At 38.6% G+C, this 19,715-nt stretch overlaps 1 protein-coding gene across 11 annotated transcripts in view; it reads left to right on the plus strand.

Moving 5' to 3' along the window:
• Positions 1–2,989: 2,989 nt before the first annotated feature.
• Positions 2,990–19,715, plus strand: part of LOC139973076 (uncharacterized) — a 293,321-nt gene continuing 276,595 nt past the window's right edge. For 2 of the 11 annotated variants that reach the window (XM_071979453.1, XM_071979456.1), the window contains exon 1: positions 2,996–3,401. In XM_071979453.1, coding sequence (XP_071835554.1) covers positions 3,275–3,401 — 127 coding nt within the window. In that variant the 5' untranslated portion in view covers positions 2,996–3,274. Of the gene's footprint in view, positions 3,402–8,529; positions 9,019–19,715 lie in introns of those variants that run through there. The other 9 variants (XM_071979461.1, XM_071979467.1, XM_071979459.1 and 6 more) reach the window with 8 other exon arrangements.

The following is a 19,715-nucleotide window of genomic DNA, read 5'->3' on the forward strand; positions in this document are numbered from 1 at the left end:
CACACTCACCTGTTGACGTGTGAAATGAAAATAATACAGGTGTGACTAGTTTGCGAGATTTGTTCAATGCATCACACCCAACACACCGGTTGTTGGCCAAGGAAAAAAGTTATTAGATAATTCTAGAAATCGTGAGTCAAGTTGAACAATAAAGAGGCTATTACGTATCCAAGTTACTTAGTAATTTCAAACCTTAGGTCTAAACATGGTATCGCGGTCTTGTTTTAAATATTCGTACTCGCCCATACATAAAGTCATGAAATTTAACATAATCACAAATATATAAAGTAGCTTGTGAAGTTAAAAGTTGATGAAAACACATAGCAAAATATTACCTTATAAATTAATTTAACTAACTTAATCAATTGTTGTTTCATTAGTTTGAAACATACAAAGCTAAACACTAATTGCAGTCAAGTGAATTAGTCATTCGCCTTCCCATGCTCGTACCCCATCGCATGTGCACCCGGACCCCCCCCCCCACTTCCCCGCCCTTTACTCATTTCTTTCAGTTACCTGCATTACTAGCTGTAACTTCAAAGTACATGTTTCCTTAATACTCTGTTGCAATAATGATTTCATCTAAAGGATTTAATTAGATTTATATTGTCTGATTTAGTTGAGGTTATTTTGGCGGAAGAATGTATTAAAACTGACTTCCAAGTTGCTTTTGAGGTTTCCCCCTTACCGGGAGATATCCTATTCAGGGCGCGTACAGTATAGCTAATTAGGTAGTATAGGCTGATTAGTTCTGACGTATGCGGTATATATTCATGAGAGCGATGAAACTAGCCAATATGGTGGCCATCTGGAGGTTTGATCAAGTAGTTATGAATTCATTGTGCATGCAGACTGGTTAACTTGTCAAGGAAATATAGGCCTACCATCAATCAAGTAAGATGTTATTTTTTGAAGGAAAAAAAAATATCATAATTCGATGTAAACGAATAGGCTTACATTATAGTAATTTGTAATAATTATGTTTCCCATTCTTTGAAGTTTTGATATGGGTACAGGCCTATATTATACTTATATTAACAGTTGTCGCGCTTTTAAATTGTTTCCAGGCTAAGGGGGTATTTCTTGTCTTATTGTCGGGGAAGGGTTACGTTGTTATTGGCTGCATGAGGTGCAGATATTGAGATAGTATTTCTTATTCACTCGAAGCGATTGTTAAGTTCAAATATAATTGGCGAGAGAGGAACTAAACCCTGAAAGTGATTTGCTGTGTGTCTCTGTTCATCTTCTTCTGGTAGCTTTAAGACAATGGTTTGTTTGGATTATTAACGATGATAGTTTAATGTTTCATTTCGAACAGAGAGATACATTCACTGTCCTGGTCCCTCACGAGTGCAGCAAATAGAAACTGAACTAACATACACCACTGGGACGGAACCATCGCCATCTCACGGCAATTCTGAATCAAGTTTATATGACAGCAACCATGGAAACGATACTTTCCGTTGTTAACTTCAATATTTGTATAGGCTTTCAAAATACATGCTAGCCTACATAAATTTTAGTTTGTTGTTTTTCTTCATATTACTACCTACGTTGGAATAGTAACCGTGCAGGCAAGAAAGTTGGTATTAAAATGAAACGAAATATCCCAATTGGGTAACCAAATTTACTTTAACTCATGCACAAGAAGACTTGACATCGTAGGGCAAGTTATGACACTTTGAAAAGGGAAGGGACGCGAGCACTGCTCGCCTTTACGTGTGTGTGTGTGTGTGTGGGGGGGGGGGGTCCTTATCTTCATCATTAACACCTCCGCCCGGTCCTTTCTATTCACAAGTTATGTCCAGCATAATGATTTGTCCTTGTTTCAAATGAACAGAAGAACAGAATATTATCATACTTATTCCTGTCAAAAATTACACAGACAGGGATAGCTACTAAGTTGGGAAACATTTTTTATTTTTGTTTTTGTTTTAATTAATTATTAAATCATTTCTTTGATGCGAGCCACTCCGAAGTTGTGTCTTTACAGCTGTTTAGTTGGTAATATCGTGTGCCAGCGCCCTCCGCACAATCGAAGGGAAATCCCCTCATCAGACAGACTATAGCAAAGAACTCAGAATCAAGATTTATATTTTTGAAGACAGGCAGCAGACGACACGCTGTTTCGAAATCACTCTGACGTTCCACAGATTAAATTGCAAGACATTTGTCATCCATCACTACATACAAGGGCAATATGAATGATAGAAGTACAGTTTGTGAAAATGCGACACATGTACTGTGTACAGTCGTTTGGGGAATCTGTATATAACTATGCTTGCAATGTCTTGTGCTTTGAGCATTGAGCCTGCAGTAGCTCTAGTTTTCTTACTTTCAACCTAGTTACGGGGGTTTGACCGGGAGAGACAATTTCACTTGTACATTTAAGCACTTACTTGGGAGGTGGAGCCTCTATAGTTGCATGCCTATGTTAAATTTAGTTCACTCGTGCAATGAATGTTCCTTCTGCTACATGCCAACTAAGCTGTAATTAAAACACAGGTATTCGAGGACTAGGAGTCGCTGGGTGGGGATTTTAAGCCCAGAAGGGAGGGGGAAGCCGAGCGATGCTGATCAACATAGCCGCTCCACCGCCTTCACTATAGTTATTCATATAAACCGCCATATAGACCAGTCTAGTGTTAGGCTAAACTTTGGCCTCGCCTTTATTGAACATTGACCTATAGAACACGCCTGCAGCTGTTGACTCAAAGGCAGAGTGATGCGGCATGTAAATACCCTCGCAAGCGAATCCTAAAACATCACACGCAACATTATAGTATTTTTGAACCATGTGGACTTTTGTCATGATAAAAATACAGAGACGAGTTGTATATCCTTTGGGCTGCGATAAATGAGTGCAAACATTTAACATCTCTGAGGACACATTACAGACATTTTTTTGTTCTATTGAATCGATAAATTTGATTATACCTGGTTAAATTCGGAGAGCAGACTTGTTTGTAATACGCCGCATACCGTAAATTATTCGCATTGATTGCCTATATATCTACCCGCATATATCTCTTCATATGTATTGACATTATACTGTTATAGATTTAACAGTTCTTCGTGTGGATATGAAAACGCAGAGTGAGAAATTTTGACTGTACATATAGGATGGGAACTTACTGTAAAAACACAACTATAGGTTAGGTCAAATTCTGGAACAATCTGTATTTTTTGTTATGGATTTACCGAGTTGACAGGATTATATTGCTTATTCAAAAACGACAGGGATTCCCAAACAGGTCTTTCAACGAGGATTCTCATGATGGCTTCGTTCGGTGAACCAAGGAAGTTTATATCTTTACCGGACCTATATGCTCGTTACGGGGAATCGTGGTATAAACATCTCGTTTCGGATCAAGCTGACAGAGCAGTGCTACTCAATGCAGGTTAGTTCATGTTCTTGCTATGTAGGACTATACGTTGGCTATAGGCTACTTGTATAAATGTTCACGCTACAAACAATAAGGACGTTTGTCTTCATATATCATTGGTTGTTATCTGTTTTAGGGAAGACTTCACCTGCGATAGGGTGCAGCTGGGTTCAAGAAAGATATGGGTGCAGCGCATTGCGCATGTCATACCTGTACGTACCCTGTTAATGACGTCACACACGTCATCATTCTGATTGCGCGCCCAATTAAAGTTCATTTCAGGGGTAAGCAGAGCTGTATGTAGGTTAAGTGTGTACTGTGTGGAGGCTCCCTCAGTTACGTCCAGATCGGTGTAAGATAATTTAGTTATATACACCTCTCTGGTTAGATCGCGCACAACTTATTCTTAGCACAGGAATTTTGAGTTGCAGGGGCACCAATAATTTAGTTTGGTTGTCATATCCAGGCTCTATCTTGAGTTACTGTTCGTGTCTTGTAACTTGTGAAGGTTTTGTGCACATGATAGTGGCACAGATCACAGATGAGGAGGGAGGGAGGGGGGTAGGGGAGGACACGGGCCCCTGTACCCGGGCTGGCTACGACGACCGGTCTACCTGCTGCAGGTTTTATGTGGTTACGACGCGTAGACCAGCCTACTGATCACGAGAGCATGGAACCCTGATCAGACTATAGGATGCTGATCAGAGAATGCGTGGGGGAATGTCAGTTGGTAAATAAACGAAGACTTTAACTGTTATATTGTACCTTGTTCATCGTGATCATCCCATAGGATCAATTACATATACAGGCCACAAGCAGCCCCGAGTGATTTCAACACTTTTCTTGGTTTCATTGGCCATGGTATATTATGACTGATTATGTGGCGAACACATGTGTAGAAAGTAGTACCAGTCATGTGTTGTGTTTAGTACAATATGTTGACCTATGTAGGCCTACCTGCCGGCGTAAGGAGGAGGGAGTTGCGTGTTGTGTGGGTTGGGGTGGGGTGGGGTGGGGGGGGGGTTGGATCGATGTTTCCTGAGAACAACAAGGTACATATTTCAGTCCTCATTGTTTGGAGCGTTCGGCCGTCGAAAGTTCGTAATTTTGAATAGGCTGCCATAATTAACTTGTTTTTTGTGTGTGTTGCGTATCTTTATAATATAAATGGTTACAAGAAAACTTGTTACACGTATTGTTACGTACGGCCTCTCCATCGACGTTGAGTAATTTATAAAGATACGTTAGAGAAGAGTTGAGGAAAGAGCCTGTGTCCCCCGCCTCCATGATCCATCAATTATCAGTTGCCTATACATATACAGCAAAGCCCGAGAAAAAAAAGAGGGTTTGATTCGTGATAATTGCATACAGACTTAATGTAGTGAATATAAGGGATTCCATGCACCCCGGAATGAAAAAAAGTAAAACCTGTTTCACGCAGTCCAGGAGGGGGAGCGGGGGAGGGAGCCGCGGAGCATCTGGCCAGGGAGGAGGTTCCGTCACTTTAACTTGTGAATTAAATTAAGAGTGTCTTTCATATAAGCTGGATTACCGTCATTAAACTGAAAGTACCTTATGTTGAAAACTTCACATACTGAGATTTATGTACGCAGTGGATTGATTCTTCTAATAATTCTGTCGGTACATTTTGAATTCCCCTTCTAGTCAAAGTGACCTGTCCTACGTCCACCTCGCTGTATAAGAGCCCTCCAATATACGTCCAGGTTCATTCCACTTCCACTGCTCCTATTTTATTATTATATGGGGGGGGGGGGCACGTCCCTTATAACCTTTGCCGCTCCCCAATAAAGAAGGTAAAGTAACCTAGCTGCTTTCATTGATGAGAAACTAGTGTACGTTACCATGGGCCAATGGTCAAACATGTATACCCGGCAATTATGTCCAGGCTGGTCTAACATGCCTATACGTCTCCAACAGGGGCGGATCCAGGGGGGGCCGACCCGGCCCCGGCCCCCCCTTTTTGGAAATCAGTTGCGTTTTTTTATGTGGGAGTACTTTAAATTCCTAATAGGCATAACTTGGTGAAAGAAAAGCCTAATATATATCCAGCTGTTCTTCCCTGAAACGCGATCGTTTTTATTCCAAATTTGAAAGTAAGGCAATTACCAGGCCTACGCGACATCACGTATTAATTAGATACGGCTCAGTACTATAGTGCTGACTATTACTGTCAGGGAAAATCAATGCACAGTTAGCAAGTATATCATAATTATCTGAATGAAACGGGGTGTAGGCGGTTTTACACTATCTAACGCAACGTAGTCGCCAAGAACCTGAAGTATTTTTAAGGGAGGGCCCAAGGAACATGAACTTATAGCATGCTCCTCGTGGTGAAGCATAATTGCACCTATTAGGTGAATTGAGTGTACTGTTAATAGTAGGAGAGACTAGTGTAGGTTCTTATGACCAACTAGACCGGTTTCTGCTCTCAAACTTTATAGGAGCTTCATCAGTAGTAGCCTTTGAATATTTTATATTCGGCCTGGGCGTCTCGTTCTCAAAATGCATCTATTTTCTGTGCACGAGTTTTTATGGGCTCATAATGCAGCTATAAGAGCATCTAAAAGAGCTTCGTGTGAACCTTGAGAGTCAGCTGATTCTTCGTTAGTATGAAACCTTGAGTTAACAAGTAAACCTTTGAGATTTTGGTTTTATTTTTTGATTTATTATATTATATATAATAATTTGGTCGCTGTCGGCAAATTTTGGGTCTGTCGGCAAAAGGAGAAAAGGTGAAGAGAGCGGAAGGGGAAGAAAGAAGGAAAGCTGAATAGAGAAAAGGAGAACGGGAGCTTCTTTATCGGTTATTTCGATTTTCCAGTTCTTCATCTGATAAACTCATTCACCAATCCAATCACCCGACGCCTGCAAGTTAAAAACCTCTCGGCAAATAACTGATAATGTCACGGCCGTCAGTATATAGCTACTGTAGCCAGGCTCAGCTAGACGAGTGCCAGAATCGCCGGCAACTCAGTGAAAGAAATGGAATTAAAGGCTTCCGTATAGGCCGTAGCCCATGAGTCGTGCTATCGTGTGACAACGTGTTGTTATTATCCTCTGTTCAGAATGACGTCATCGCAGATGTCATTCGTTCTCCGTGGAAAACTTAAGGACACGGCTCACGAATTGTACACAATTTTTAACGTTTCTCGCTTGTATATCAATGAATGTTGTTATTTCTCATTACCGGAAAGTTTTCTGAACATTTTCATCACGAAGTTTCACTATTTCAACGATCGGTGAAAGAGAAAACACAGTTCGATAATTGGTCCCAATTAATTCTTCTTCTGCCGACTGCCATAAAAATAATATCGAAATGGAAATTCTACGGTGCCAAATTTGACTTAAAATATGCACCAGATTGCATCTAAGGACGTTTCAAAACTAAAAATTTTCCAAAGGGGAGGGGGACACCCCCTCCCCTTAGACCCCTCCCCATTTCAGTCACCACTTCCAGATCCGTCTGCAAATCAAATTTGACTTAAAATATACACCAGATTGCATCTAAGGACGTTTCAAAACTAAAAATTTTCCAAAGGGGAGGGGAAACCCCCTCCCCTTAGACCCCTCCCCCATTTCAGTCACCACTTCCAGATCCGTCGGCAAATCAAATTTGACTTACAATATGCACCACATTGCATCTAAGGACGTTTCAAAACTAAAAATTTTCCAAAGGGGAGGGGACACCCCCTCCCCTTAGACCCCTCCCCCATTTCAGTCACCACTTCCAGATCCGTCGGCAAATCAAATTCTCCACACCCCCCAACAAAAAAACTTCGCTACGCCCCTGAATAGGAAGCAAGAAATAATCCACAAATTCCGATATATTTTCGGTCGGTGATCCGTTTCCGCTTATTATCAGGCCCTCCCTTAAAAATACTTCAGGTTCTTGGCGACTACGTTGCGTTAGATAGTGTAAAACCGCCTACACCCCCATTTCATTAATAAGTATATCATAATTATCTCATTGAACATATCTTGTTTTATGTTTTTTCTTAGGGTGAATCTGGCGTCATAATTTTCGCGCAAAAGAAAAAACGAATCGACGCAATAATAGTGTATCCATTGTACATGCACTGTTGAGCGTTCTTAAATATGTGTCTATCGAGCAAAAATATGTGCACAAAAAAGCGTGTCTGCAAAGTTTCTGGTTTTTCTAGTTTTTGGCGAAATGTTTCACCATTTTGCATCTAAGCACTCACAATTAACCAAAAATTTCCAAGGGGGAGGGGGCCCCTCCCCCTAAACCCCTCCCCCAGGACGCAGATCACTAAAGTGCTACCATCGGGATGTCGGCCCCCCCTTTCTCAAAATCCTGGATCCGCCCCTGTCCAATATTTTGAATTGCCAAAAGGAAACCGGAAGTAGAAACAGTTTAGCTTGTACTAGTTGTAGTCTAATATATTGCGCTGTCGAAACGTGAATTTTATGGACGTTTTGTATCTTTTACTTAACGATCGACACAGCTAATTGCACATCGACGTTTATTTGAGCATCGTTGTGAACCTAGATATGGCAGTCACAAGGCGCTCACCATGATGCTGACCCGTCATCCCCTCCAAATGCACAACTTTTCCTTCCAAAATGTAAAGTGACGGATCACTAAACAGTTTTTTATCACATTTCTCAGATAGGTCCAACTCACCAGGCTGCATACACAAGTAGGGCCTACAGTACAACTTGCTAATGCGTAAATTGGTTATGACAATTAAGTCTGCTGAAAATGATGTCATGGTCATAATGCATTATAACCATGTACAATAGCCTACCTAGTCGATCAGAGATATTCCAATGTAGCACAATGTATAATCTCTTCTCTTAATTTAAGTTTATATGAATAATGTGTTATATTGTCCACAATGGCCGGAACAAAAATGAATCGGCTCATACGATATGTATCCCCACAAAATAAATATTAAGTAGACCAAATGACCAATCATTGAGGTGCTGTGCATTAAAAAGTAAACACAGCAAACCCACATAAAGAAAAAACAAAAAAACAATTGACAATTCCGCGCTTCTGTGCTTCTATTGTTAAAAAAATATGAATGGGGTCTCGATCCTTTTGACTTCATACTGTGTAATCAATTCGCGTCCAAAGTAGGTTTACGTTGTAGCCTTGTATTTAAAGCCCTATCGGATCACATATTGGTTTAGTAGCGTATGAGTAAGAAGGCGATATAATCTTGCAAGTGAGTTAACTATTTAAAACTGCCTTAGCGAGATTTTGTCAACGCATTTCTGACTGTCGAATTTTCCTGGCGGAATTCATTCCAAACTTTTTTCTGTTACTCGAGTAACCCAAGACCTATTCACATTGGCTCAGCTCCAGCAACTTTGTACCTTTGGCGTTTAACTTTTGCTGATCCCAAACTACTCGGCGAATTTTAATAACAAACACGCCACTACGTACCTAGCAGCAGTTAGGTGACTTTACCTGTGGAAGAATAAAATCAGTGATAAACATTTAAAAACCTATTTGGGTTGATTTTTGAAGTGAAGTTATGGATTCATGGTTGTAGTATGGATGACAGAAAGCGTGGTGCAGCTGCTAGGAATCTCGACGGGGAGCAAGACGTCAGGTTCGAAAAAGTTCGCCGTACAGTGAAAGGTGTGTGTGAAAATGTAGGCCTAGCATTGGGAACATTAGGCTAAGGTTTGATACTAGCATTTGATAGGTTATTTTTAATTTACAATTCGGGATCATAATAGACTAATCAATGGGTGAATGCACTAACCCGTTGCGTTATGTCAGTGCCACTAAGGCAAGACAGCCACAGAATTTTCTGTATTTTATGTAATTTAAAGATCTGGTTCACCAATTAAGGCTTCACTTAGGCTGCCGTACCCTAGGCCTAGGTGCAGACAGTTGCCTAAGTAGCCTACAGTATGCAACTTGGCCCTGTAGGCCATGGCCTATACAAAGTTTCAGACATGTTGTAAGGGGTGCTGCATTTCACTGGCACAGTGCAAGAAACACTTCACTAGAGATCAGAATTTATTATTCTTATGACAATTAACAATAACATTAACATTGTGGATGTCCCTGATAGGCTAGGGCCGGGCCCAACTGACAAGTGGTGTGTGTCACTGCATGAGGGGACCCGAGTAAGATTTACACCTTTCTAATCGAGAAGTTGCTCCCAATGATAATGCAGTAAAAGCCATAGTGATACAGTAAAATCACTCAGTGTTAATTAACTTAAGAATTCATTAAACCTTTGGTGAAATGGCCTTTCGCAATTTTGTAAAATATATCACTGTAGGCTAATAACTTCAAGTCATATGGTTATACTATTGCTAGATATGATCCATAATTTGTGCTGGTGGCCAGGCTACAGGGAGAAGTAGGAATATCTGATGAATTTATTATGGCAGAATTTCTTGCTTCTTCATCAAGGTAGGACTGGGACTTGCCGTTATAAAATTCTAAACTTTTGGGAAAACTTAGAAATGTTACTTTACTGTGATGTATAATAGAGATGTCCCCATTTCTCACATGTTCTCTGCACTAATCTGTAGACTTAACCCAGTCTGCATGCATGGTCTTTAAAAAATCAATATATTATATAACAGTCTGTCTTTTGAATAGCACTACACATACATGGAACATACATTAAAGTAACCTGTTGCATGTTGTACAGTCTATAGTTGGTTTAGAGATGATTTGTTTGTGAGAAAGTACCAAACTACTTTGCAGGCAGTTACAACAGGTGCACGTTCAAATATTATTGATGAGAAACGTGAGATTTGCTGTGTACACTACTTAGTACACTGTATGATTTACCTCACTGCTGGTATGTATTGTGACTTGATTGTGCATGAAAGAATGAGTATAACATAGCAATTGGGCCTGAATCTGTCTCATGTTCTATGAAAATGAATGCAATCTGGGACACTGAAGTGAATTTTTTAGATTCAATGATTAATTACATAGGGAAGCCAAATGTTTTTATGCCTACTGAAGCTAACATTCGTGCACTTTCTGTGTAACTCCATTTAAATGTGACTTTTTGGTTCAATACCACATCAAAATTTAAGAAAGCAGCTTTGACTCAAACATCTGGGACCAGAAGTGTATTAGTAAAGTTTACAGAATTGGAAATAAGTTATATGAATGGCAGCATCCAATGATCCTTTTAGTTTTATTTAAGTGTTTACAGCATAAACAGTTTTGTGAAATATTGCAACTGGTTGAGTGTTGAGCTTCAGTGTGTCCTCTCTTAAGGTCACAGGATCCCATCACTCTTAAATGTTCAAATCTCTTTCTTTTGAGGGATTTATGGGTAACAATGTGGCTTTTTAAATGACACAATGTGTTTGTTTGACATATCATGGGAATTGGAGCAGGAAAGCACCTGTTGGTAGTCTTCTATTCTTTGGCTTGGTGGTTAAAGTTTATTAAAGCCTTTATAGACTCTAATCCCTACCTCAGCATATAACTTAGGTTCAATGAAGGGGTATAGCGCTTATAGAGGTTGACTGACAATAAGATGCACAGACTGATGTACTGTAGACTTATATAAGAGGGCTCTCAGTGTGTAGGTTTTTGATGTATGGTCATTCAGTCTCCTTCACATGAAGGTTGTTGTTAATTGTTGCTGGTGTAGGATGAAAGGGTGCTATGTTGATTTGACCTATAAATTGTAGATATATAGATCTGTGAAAAAGAAATGAAGAAAGGACAAAAAATACAGACTTACCTAAAAAGTGTATAGAGTACGCAGTTTAGTACACATGTTTTTATTTTGTTTAATAAATATATTTTTGGGGATGGGTTGGGGCTGGGGTGGGGCAAGGACATAGGATAGAATTATGGGAATTTTAAGACAACTTTATACCAGTCAACATAGTAATATCATTAAGACCTATAATTTCTTGACAATTATTATAAATTAGTTGTAAAATTTTGGCAAATTTAGAATGGTTGACAACCTGAGAGGAATCTCAAATGCATGTATACTGTTATCCTCACATGCATGATTATTGTCTTTACATAAAACCAAGAAAAACATATGTGAATGACAGTAGATACAAGCAAATTATACAAGTGCTGTGTTTGACTATTGTAGTACAACATTACAACAGCATGTATTGACATTAAGTGTGCATGCTATGACTTCTCACCCTCTTATAATTAATACATATACATACAGTAATCTAGAATTAGAACATTGTAGCTTTTAATTATGAACTGATTTGACATATCTAAAGGCTAGTTTGCAAATTATCAAGTTGTTGGATAGGCCTATCTCACTTCAATGTGTGAATCATCATCCAAATTGCAAACTGAAAGCTGTTTTAGTCCAAGTAGGCCTACAGGTGTGTAAATTTAATTGTAATAATTTTCATAAGTGTGCCCATTTCTCTCCATATTACTTTGGTTTGTTCATGAGATGGAGAGAGTGAGATTTGCTGTCAGCATATAGCCAGATATTCCGCTTTCATTGTTGACATTGTCATTTCAATTAAAACATTTCACTATTTGTATTACAAGGTTTCTGTGGAATGTACAGGTCTGTTGGGTTAATAATTTAATATGATGGATGAATACTAGCCATTAGCCTGCTATATTGTGTTTTTCAAGCATTAAACTGTTCATTTGCATGCAGCCAAGTATCAGACTACATTATGGCCCCTGATCATTATCAGTCAGACATATTTCATACAAGGAGCTGAGTGCCAAGGAGATGGAAAACCAACATGCCAAATGACTTTGAATGAAAGCAACTTTGTTTCAGTAGGGGGTGGGGGTGGGCGGTAGGGGATGGCGGGGGTAGAACCTTCTTTTTTACTTCTTTTAACATTGATTGTCACATGCCTGACTGACCAGCAAGTTTCTCTTCTGGCTTGGAAAAAAATAAAGGTCTACTGTACTTTTCTGTATGTGGTTGAAACTTAATACAGAGCAATTCACTATATAGTTTAATGTATGAATCTACTGAGGAAGCAGATAGAATGTACAGGGCATTTAGCTCTAGTAGTGAAATGCAACCAGCTACTTTCAAGTAATAGAAGAAGGATCCAGCTTCCTGCTTATATGCCTACAAACATAACTATAGTAACTATCAATACATAACTGGTATATATGGAACTGCACTTGTGCTTACTAATACACAATCTACTGTACAGTACCTATGTCATCTAACAAACACATCGGTCATTTAGTATCCTGATGTAATTTGAATGTACTACATGTATATCTTCTATAAGAAGGATAACATTGTCTACATTACAGTGAGTTGTGACATGCCCTCAGATTAAATGCTCTCTCAGATTATGATATTAATTCACAAATCACTGAATGAATATCATTCAATTTTTTTTTAGTTTGGTCAGCAATTTAACCAAACCTGTTGAGTAATTTACTCCAAATAAATCTTGCAATTGATCAATAGTTCAGTTCAGTTAAAAAATATTCAAAGTTTATGTCTGAACTTCATTACGCCTTATTAGGGTTCTATTGCTGGTCTACAGCAATGTTTAATTAACAATGGCTTCAGGAACCCTCATAATTACCTTTAATGAACATCCATAATATCCCTGAATTCACTACAGTTAAAGCACAGTGTTAATGTTAAACTTATTATGTTGGTTTGGCATCATTAATGTGTAAAGTGTTTAATTCCCTCAACTACAGACCTGGTAGACTTTCTGAGAAGTGAAATAATGAATGTTGTGTCTATAAATTAATTATTTTAACTGAAAGTAATTACTTTGACTATGCTGCCTGACTTGTGTATAATAAACATATAATATGCAATATTTACCTGCTCAGCTGTGTTTGAACTTGTGTCCCATTCACTCTTAATTATGTTGGTTTTTAATTTTACTGGTACTGTTTATGTATTCCATATTAATATAGTAGTTCGCTTTGGGTACAATCAGGAGCGATTCATTAATACAATAAAACACAAATATTGGAATTTTATATACTATACATATATATGATAACACAGACCTAAACAGGCTAATTCCCTAGCTTTTATTAGTGCAAGTTTCTGTTACTGCCAATAGAATTCAATTATAAGATATTGTGAACACTCGACATAAGTTTGCCAATTAAAATTTGATGGCATAAAAATCCCTATAAGGGAGTCTGGGGAGTAAATGTAAACATAATATTGTCATCTAATGACTTCAATGTCCTAGAAGCTTGTTTAATATTGTTTTGTTTTTTTCCCTTTCTGTATCTAAGCTTAGCAACATGATATCTTTAACAAATTACAGGTCATCATTTTGGTAACTTATAAAGGCAATTTGTAAAGAGCAGAGAAATGTTTGGCTTGAATTGAATTTGAACCAATGGCCTAAGGGTTACAAGTCCTACACTCTATTGAACAAATTTGAAAAACAAAATTATACCATCACATTCAAGGTCAACTGCATCAGTCGACAAAGACAGTATTTTAGTTGCTTAAAATGCATCCATACTTTGTGCTGACTTGAAGCCATTACCCTTTTTCCAAACGTAGAAAATGCAAAGCACTTCTCCCCAACAACTGGACCGCATGCTACATAGCTTTGTACCCCCCCCCCACGCCCCCTGGTAATGCCAATGCATTTAATGGATCCGTACGTTGTATAAACTTTTGAACAATGTATTTAGTTGTAAGTGATCGATTGCTAAAGTTCTATGTTCAATTGCTTGTGTGGTGTTATTAGGGATGCTGAGCCCATGGCTCACATAAGTCACAACTTTAAACAGGGTATAGTTCAAGAACAATGTAAATGTCAGAAGGTCTAAGGTTTCTCAGCAATGAATGCTTTTGTTGTTTCACTGGGATAAATGAAACATGTATGCCATAATAAACCATTATATGTATTTGTAATTGACTGCCATATATTTGACATGAAATGTTGCATTGTGGAAGCATACAATACTAATAAGGCTGTGATCATTGTGCTAAAGCTAAAGTGTGGGGTATGACTTGGATGATATAAGTATTACTCCTAGTTGGTTGGGGGGGGGGGAAGCTAGGGGAGGGGAGGATGGAGGAGAGGTAGAGGCAGTGTGATATCAGAGTTGATAAAATTTTGTGACATAGTCATGCACAAAGCATATGATTGTAATATCCGAATATTTTAGTGTGAGTACAAAACCATGAGTGTGGTTTTTAATGTCCAGAATATGAGTACAAATTAATCATGAGTACTTACAGTTGTTAGTAAGTACTTTATATTCTTTCATTTTTCTGCAAGGCTTGTACTCGAAACAATTAGTAAGGAATAGTAGGCTAGAATAGAATGTTAGTCTGTTAATGTAATGCCGGCTTTGAAGTCCCTTGAATTGGCCATGCTTGATTTCAGAAAGGAAGAGAAAACATAAAGATGCATGCATTCATGTATAACAGAGTTGGGGACTCGAGTCAGGGACTTGGACTCGAGTCCGACTCGAGTCGCAAATTTTAGGACTTGAGACTCGACTCGAGACTCGGCTGTCGGAGACTTGGGACTTGACTTGAGACTTGCCCAAAAAGTTAGCAAAGACTTGGGACTTGACTTGAGACTTGCCTTCAAAAGACTCGGTTTTTCTACTAGAGACTTGTTTGTATTTCACAATTTTCTAATCATTAAATAACTTCATAAGTTGATATCGATAATAAATAATTATGGTTTCGCGTACGCAGGGCCATCTTAAGTGATCACCGGGCCCTGGGCCCGGCAATGGAGCGGGGCCCATCAATCAAGTGAGTTCGAAAAAAGTTGCGTGAAAAATTCACATCCTTGACAATCGCTCAAGCATAGACATGCCTGCATTTACCACCCCTCCCTATGTCGCGCATAAAGCATAAAACTTTAGCTGAATAACATACGTGATATATCTAAAAAATGAAATACATTATAGAAGAGAAATCTTCCAGTTGCCCTCCATCCCTTCCCTAGCAATACTGGACTTAACATTTGTAACACCCTTGTGTTGAGTCTTTCAACTGAGAGGGAGGTGTAGGCGGTTTTACACTATCTAACGCAACGTAGTCGCCAAGAACATGAAGTATTTTTAAGGGAGGGCCCGAGGAACATGAACTTATAGCATGCTCCTCATGGTGAAACATAATTGCACCTATTAGGTGAATTGAGTGTACTGTTAATAGTAGGAGAGACTAGCGTAGGTTCTTACAAGGGCGTAGGAACCGGGGGGGGGGCTGGGGGCGCCAGCCCCCCAGTGAAAAATGTGGAGGGGCGGAAGTATCATTCCGCCCCCCGCTTCGCAAGTCAGAAAACCCCTTTTTCATTTCCAAATGAGAAAAAAAAATCTCATTTGGAGTACCAAATTGCATCTAAGGCCTGGTGAAAATACAAAATTCAGTTTACAATGGGTGTTGAAGTGTGCTATATTGCACCAAATTGCATCTGAGGCTATCTGGAAATGCAAAAGAATCCAAAGGGGAGGGGGACACCCCCTCCCCTTAGACCCCTTCCCCAGGCCGGCCATCAGTCTTCAGCCCCCCACTCAAAAGTACCTTCCTACGCCACTGGGTTCTTATGACCAACTAGATCGGTTTCTGCTTTCAAACTTCATAGGAGGAGCTTCATCAGTAGTAGCCTTTGAATATTTTATATTCGGCCTGGGCGTCTCATTCTCAAAATGCATCTATTTTCTGTGCACAAGTTTTTATGGACTCATGGTGCAGCTATAAGAGCATCTAAAAGAGCTTCGTGTGAACCTTGAGAGTCAGCTGATTCTTCGTTAGTACGAAACCTTGAGTTAACAAGTAAATCTTTGAGATTTTGGGCCCTATTGTAGGCTAGAATCGGTTCTTTTGGAAACAGTTTGGATAATTGTTGCGTGTTGCGAGATTAAGTGCCAATGTTTCTAAAGTTTTTTTTTTTCAAATGCGTGGTTTTGATATGGGGTGTAAAGGTGAGCTTGAACACAAGTGGTGGTTACTTTTGTTTAGGTTTGGTAGTGAGGCATTGCCCACGGTTTTCAAATTTTATGCCTTTCGTGGCTGAGGCAATTTCCTCTTTCTTATAGTTACGGAGTAACAGTTTCTCTGTGTAAGCCATTGTATATTCCAGGGTTGCCAACTCAGTTCTGAATATTTAATGTCAAACTCTCAAGTGTTTCACCAACTCTCGTCACAAGTTGTCAAGTATCGAATTCAATCAGGCATAATGGCCTATTCAATAAGTTTTCCTCCCAGATTAAGACACGGGGTTACTGTGATTGCGGGGCCCCTGACATCGCGGGGCCCTGGGCCTGGGCCCAGTGGGCCCATGCGTTAAGACGGCACTGCGTGTACGCTCGAATTACGAGTGCCCAACGACGACTACAGGCGTTACCATAACTACCATTGGCTTGGTTGAATATTCCATCCAGGGCTGCTGTTTGGCTGAAAGTTGGCCTTTTTCAATAAAACAGTGGCTAGCAAATTTTGAGGTAATTTGTTCCGTGGCGTGTGCCCCGGTTTTGCTATTCGGCTGTTTACTTTATACCACATAATTCCTGGAACACTGTTACATTATTCGTAGCCTGCATCATTGTATTCAAACTTCAAAGACTTGAGACTTGACTTGGGACTTGCTCATAGGGACTTGAGACTTGACTCGAGACTCGACCTCCAAAGACTTGAGACTTGACTTGAGACTCGCTCAAAATTTTCAAGGTGACTTGAGACTTGACTTGAGACTTGCTGGTAAAAGACTTGAGACTTGACTTGAGACTTGCAGCTAGGGACTTGTTGACAACTCTGATGTATAAACATGCTTGTGTCCCAAATTATGAATACATTATAAGCTAGGCTTATCTTATGATACATGTGCACATGTTTCATTGTGGTGGGGTGTCAGGGAATCCATATATTGCAGCCTGAAGTAGCTATTAAGAAAAATGTTATTTCTTCTTTTATTCCTTTCGATGGAAATTAAGCGGGTATGAATGAAGTCATCACATAATTAAGGCTTATTTATGTTGTAAATGTTTATTGTTGGTTTACAATTACACATGTATCCTGTTACACAGGCTCTTCTGTGGATAAGCAATTTGCTTACAGTTTTGTTATATTTATATTTTGTAAATATTTAATAAAATGTAAGGGATATGTGCAACAAGACTGGCTATAGCCAATTGGTATAGTGTTATAGCTTCCAGAAAATTTGTCTTTTGTAAATTCATTTACCCAGTACAGTGGGGAAGAATTATTTATTTAATTTTTTTGGTGTACAAATATTGAAGCAACAATATGTAAATGCCAAATGTCTGTGCATTGTATGTTCTTTGCATCTTGTGGAAGTTACACTCATGTTAATCATTAAATGCTATATCCGTTACTTCAAAATGGTGTAAACACTTTTATATTATTATATATTCTTACGTGTTGTTTCGTTTTCTTGGTCAAACATGTGTGGGAGTCATTATGTATGCTTAACTCTGAAGTTATTTTGATATCTACCGGTTCAGTTCATGCTGTTATTTAAGGTCGATTAGTCTCCAGGTGAACAGGTGATGAGATTAAAATATATTCAGATAAGGTTGTTTATGAATATGCAATATTGATAAATTAAAACAGCTCAACATGAAACATGTTCAGGCTTAGCTTTAACATCATCATATGTCAATCACTAAGTTGTGATTTACATTATATTATAATGTACAATATAACAAACACACCTGTCTGCACTCTACAATCGTACTTCTTTAGTTCTACTATACAGTGTAAAGTCTACAGATCGGTTACCTTTTCATGAATGTTTTCTTGTATTTTAACATATTTTTAAGAGGCTGAGGATAGAAGTTGCTAATTTTGGCAGAGTTGGCATTATTTTGTGCATATAAACTTGTAAACCTAAATTCTATCACTTGAACTGCTTAACTGTTTTGGTCAGCATAGAATTAAGTAATATACAGTAAGTACAGTATACAGTATGAGAGAAGGTATATTAAGGAGACTACACTGACATCAATTGACTCCCTGATCACCAACATTGTACTTCTTTCAGAATCTAAAATTGTGCAGTCTAATAGCCATCAGATATTTATATTTAAGTAAATGAATAACAAAAAACTAACTGGGAATTTTAAGACAAAGAAATTTATGGCTAGACCTGGACTGGAAGGAGTGACCTCTAGACCTGGATTAGAAGGAGTGACCTCTGGAATACAAGCCCAGATATGTCAAATATGCATATTCATTACATCTTATGGTATCTATTTCAAGCATTTGTTTTCCATTCTGCACATGACAGGAACAGAAAGAGGGTCTTGAATGAAAAGGTAAAATGAAACCAATTGCTCTAACTTGTCAATTCATAATAAGCTCCTTCAGTTGCTGACCTATACAGAAACACTGATATGTAGTGTACAGGGTGTAGATTAAATTACACTGAAAATGCATAATGTTGCAAATATTGCATTGTATTTATGTGCTGGTGTTTGCTCTTGTTTGGTTTAAAATACAGATATTTGCTGATTAATGGTATTAAAGACAATGGCTGCCTCATTAACAGTACCTGTCTTCTCACAACGTCTGCACTCTAGCTCATATACAAATTCTAGAGGTGACCTGAAAAACATTTAAGACCAACTTTGGAAAAAGTTCCTTGGTGTAAATTAGAAATTCCTGAACATTTATACAATTGATACACTGGACTCTTAAGCGTGTAAATTCAACTTAAGGTTGCTTCATTAATACACACACAAACAAATCTCCCCCCCCGACCTGTCCTTTTAGAATAGTCAAGGACTAATGGCTACATAGACCGTGCAACTTCCCTTTTGCATTTAATATAATGATTAATAAATTGTAAATTAACAGAAAAGTTAATCATGCAGTCAACTGGCGCTCTTTGTTTACAATCAAGATTAGTGCTGAGATCTACAGTGTACTGCTGATCTGCACAAACATTCACAAGTTTTACATGTACACACACACAACCAACTCAGCAACGAAATAATTTCAAGCTATGCATGTTTTTAGATATAAAAGCAAGTTTTACATGTACACACACAACCAACTCAGCACCGATATAATTTCAAGCTACAGTATGCATGTTTTTAGATATGAAAGCAAGTTTTACATGTACACACACAACCAACTCAGCACCGATATAATTTCAAGCTATGCATGTTTTTAGATATAAAAGCAAGTTTTACATGTACACAACCAACTCATCAACGATATATAACTTCAAGCATGGAGGTAAAAACAGACCTCCATGCTTCAAGCTAAGCATGTTTCTAGATATTAAAGCAAGTTTTACATGTACCCACACAACCAACTCAGCAACAATATATATCTTCAAGTTCAAGCTAAGCATGTTTCTAGATATTAAAGCAAGATTTTGTCCTCTCTGCAGTTGTCTATC

The sequence above is a fragment of the Apostichopus japonicus genome, chromosome 9 (assembly GCF_037975245.1).
Source record: "Apostichopus japonicus isolate 1M-3 chromosome 9, ASM3797524v1, whole genome shotgun sequence".
In the NCBI taxonomy this organism is placed as follows: Eukaryota; Metazoa; Echinodermata; class Holothuroidea; order Aspidochirotida; family Stichopodidae; genus Apostichopus; species Apostichopus japonicus.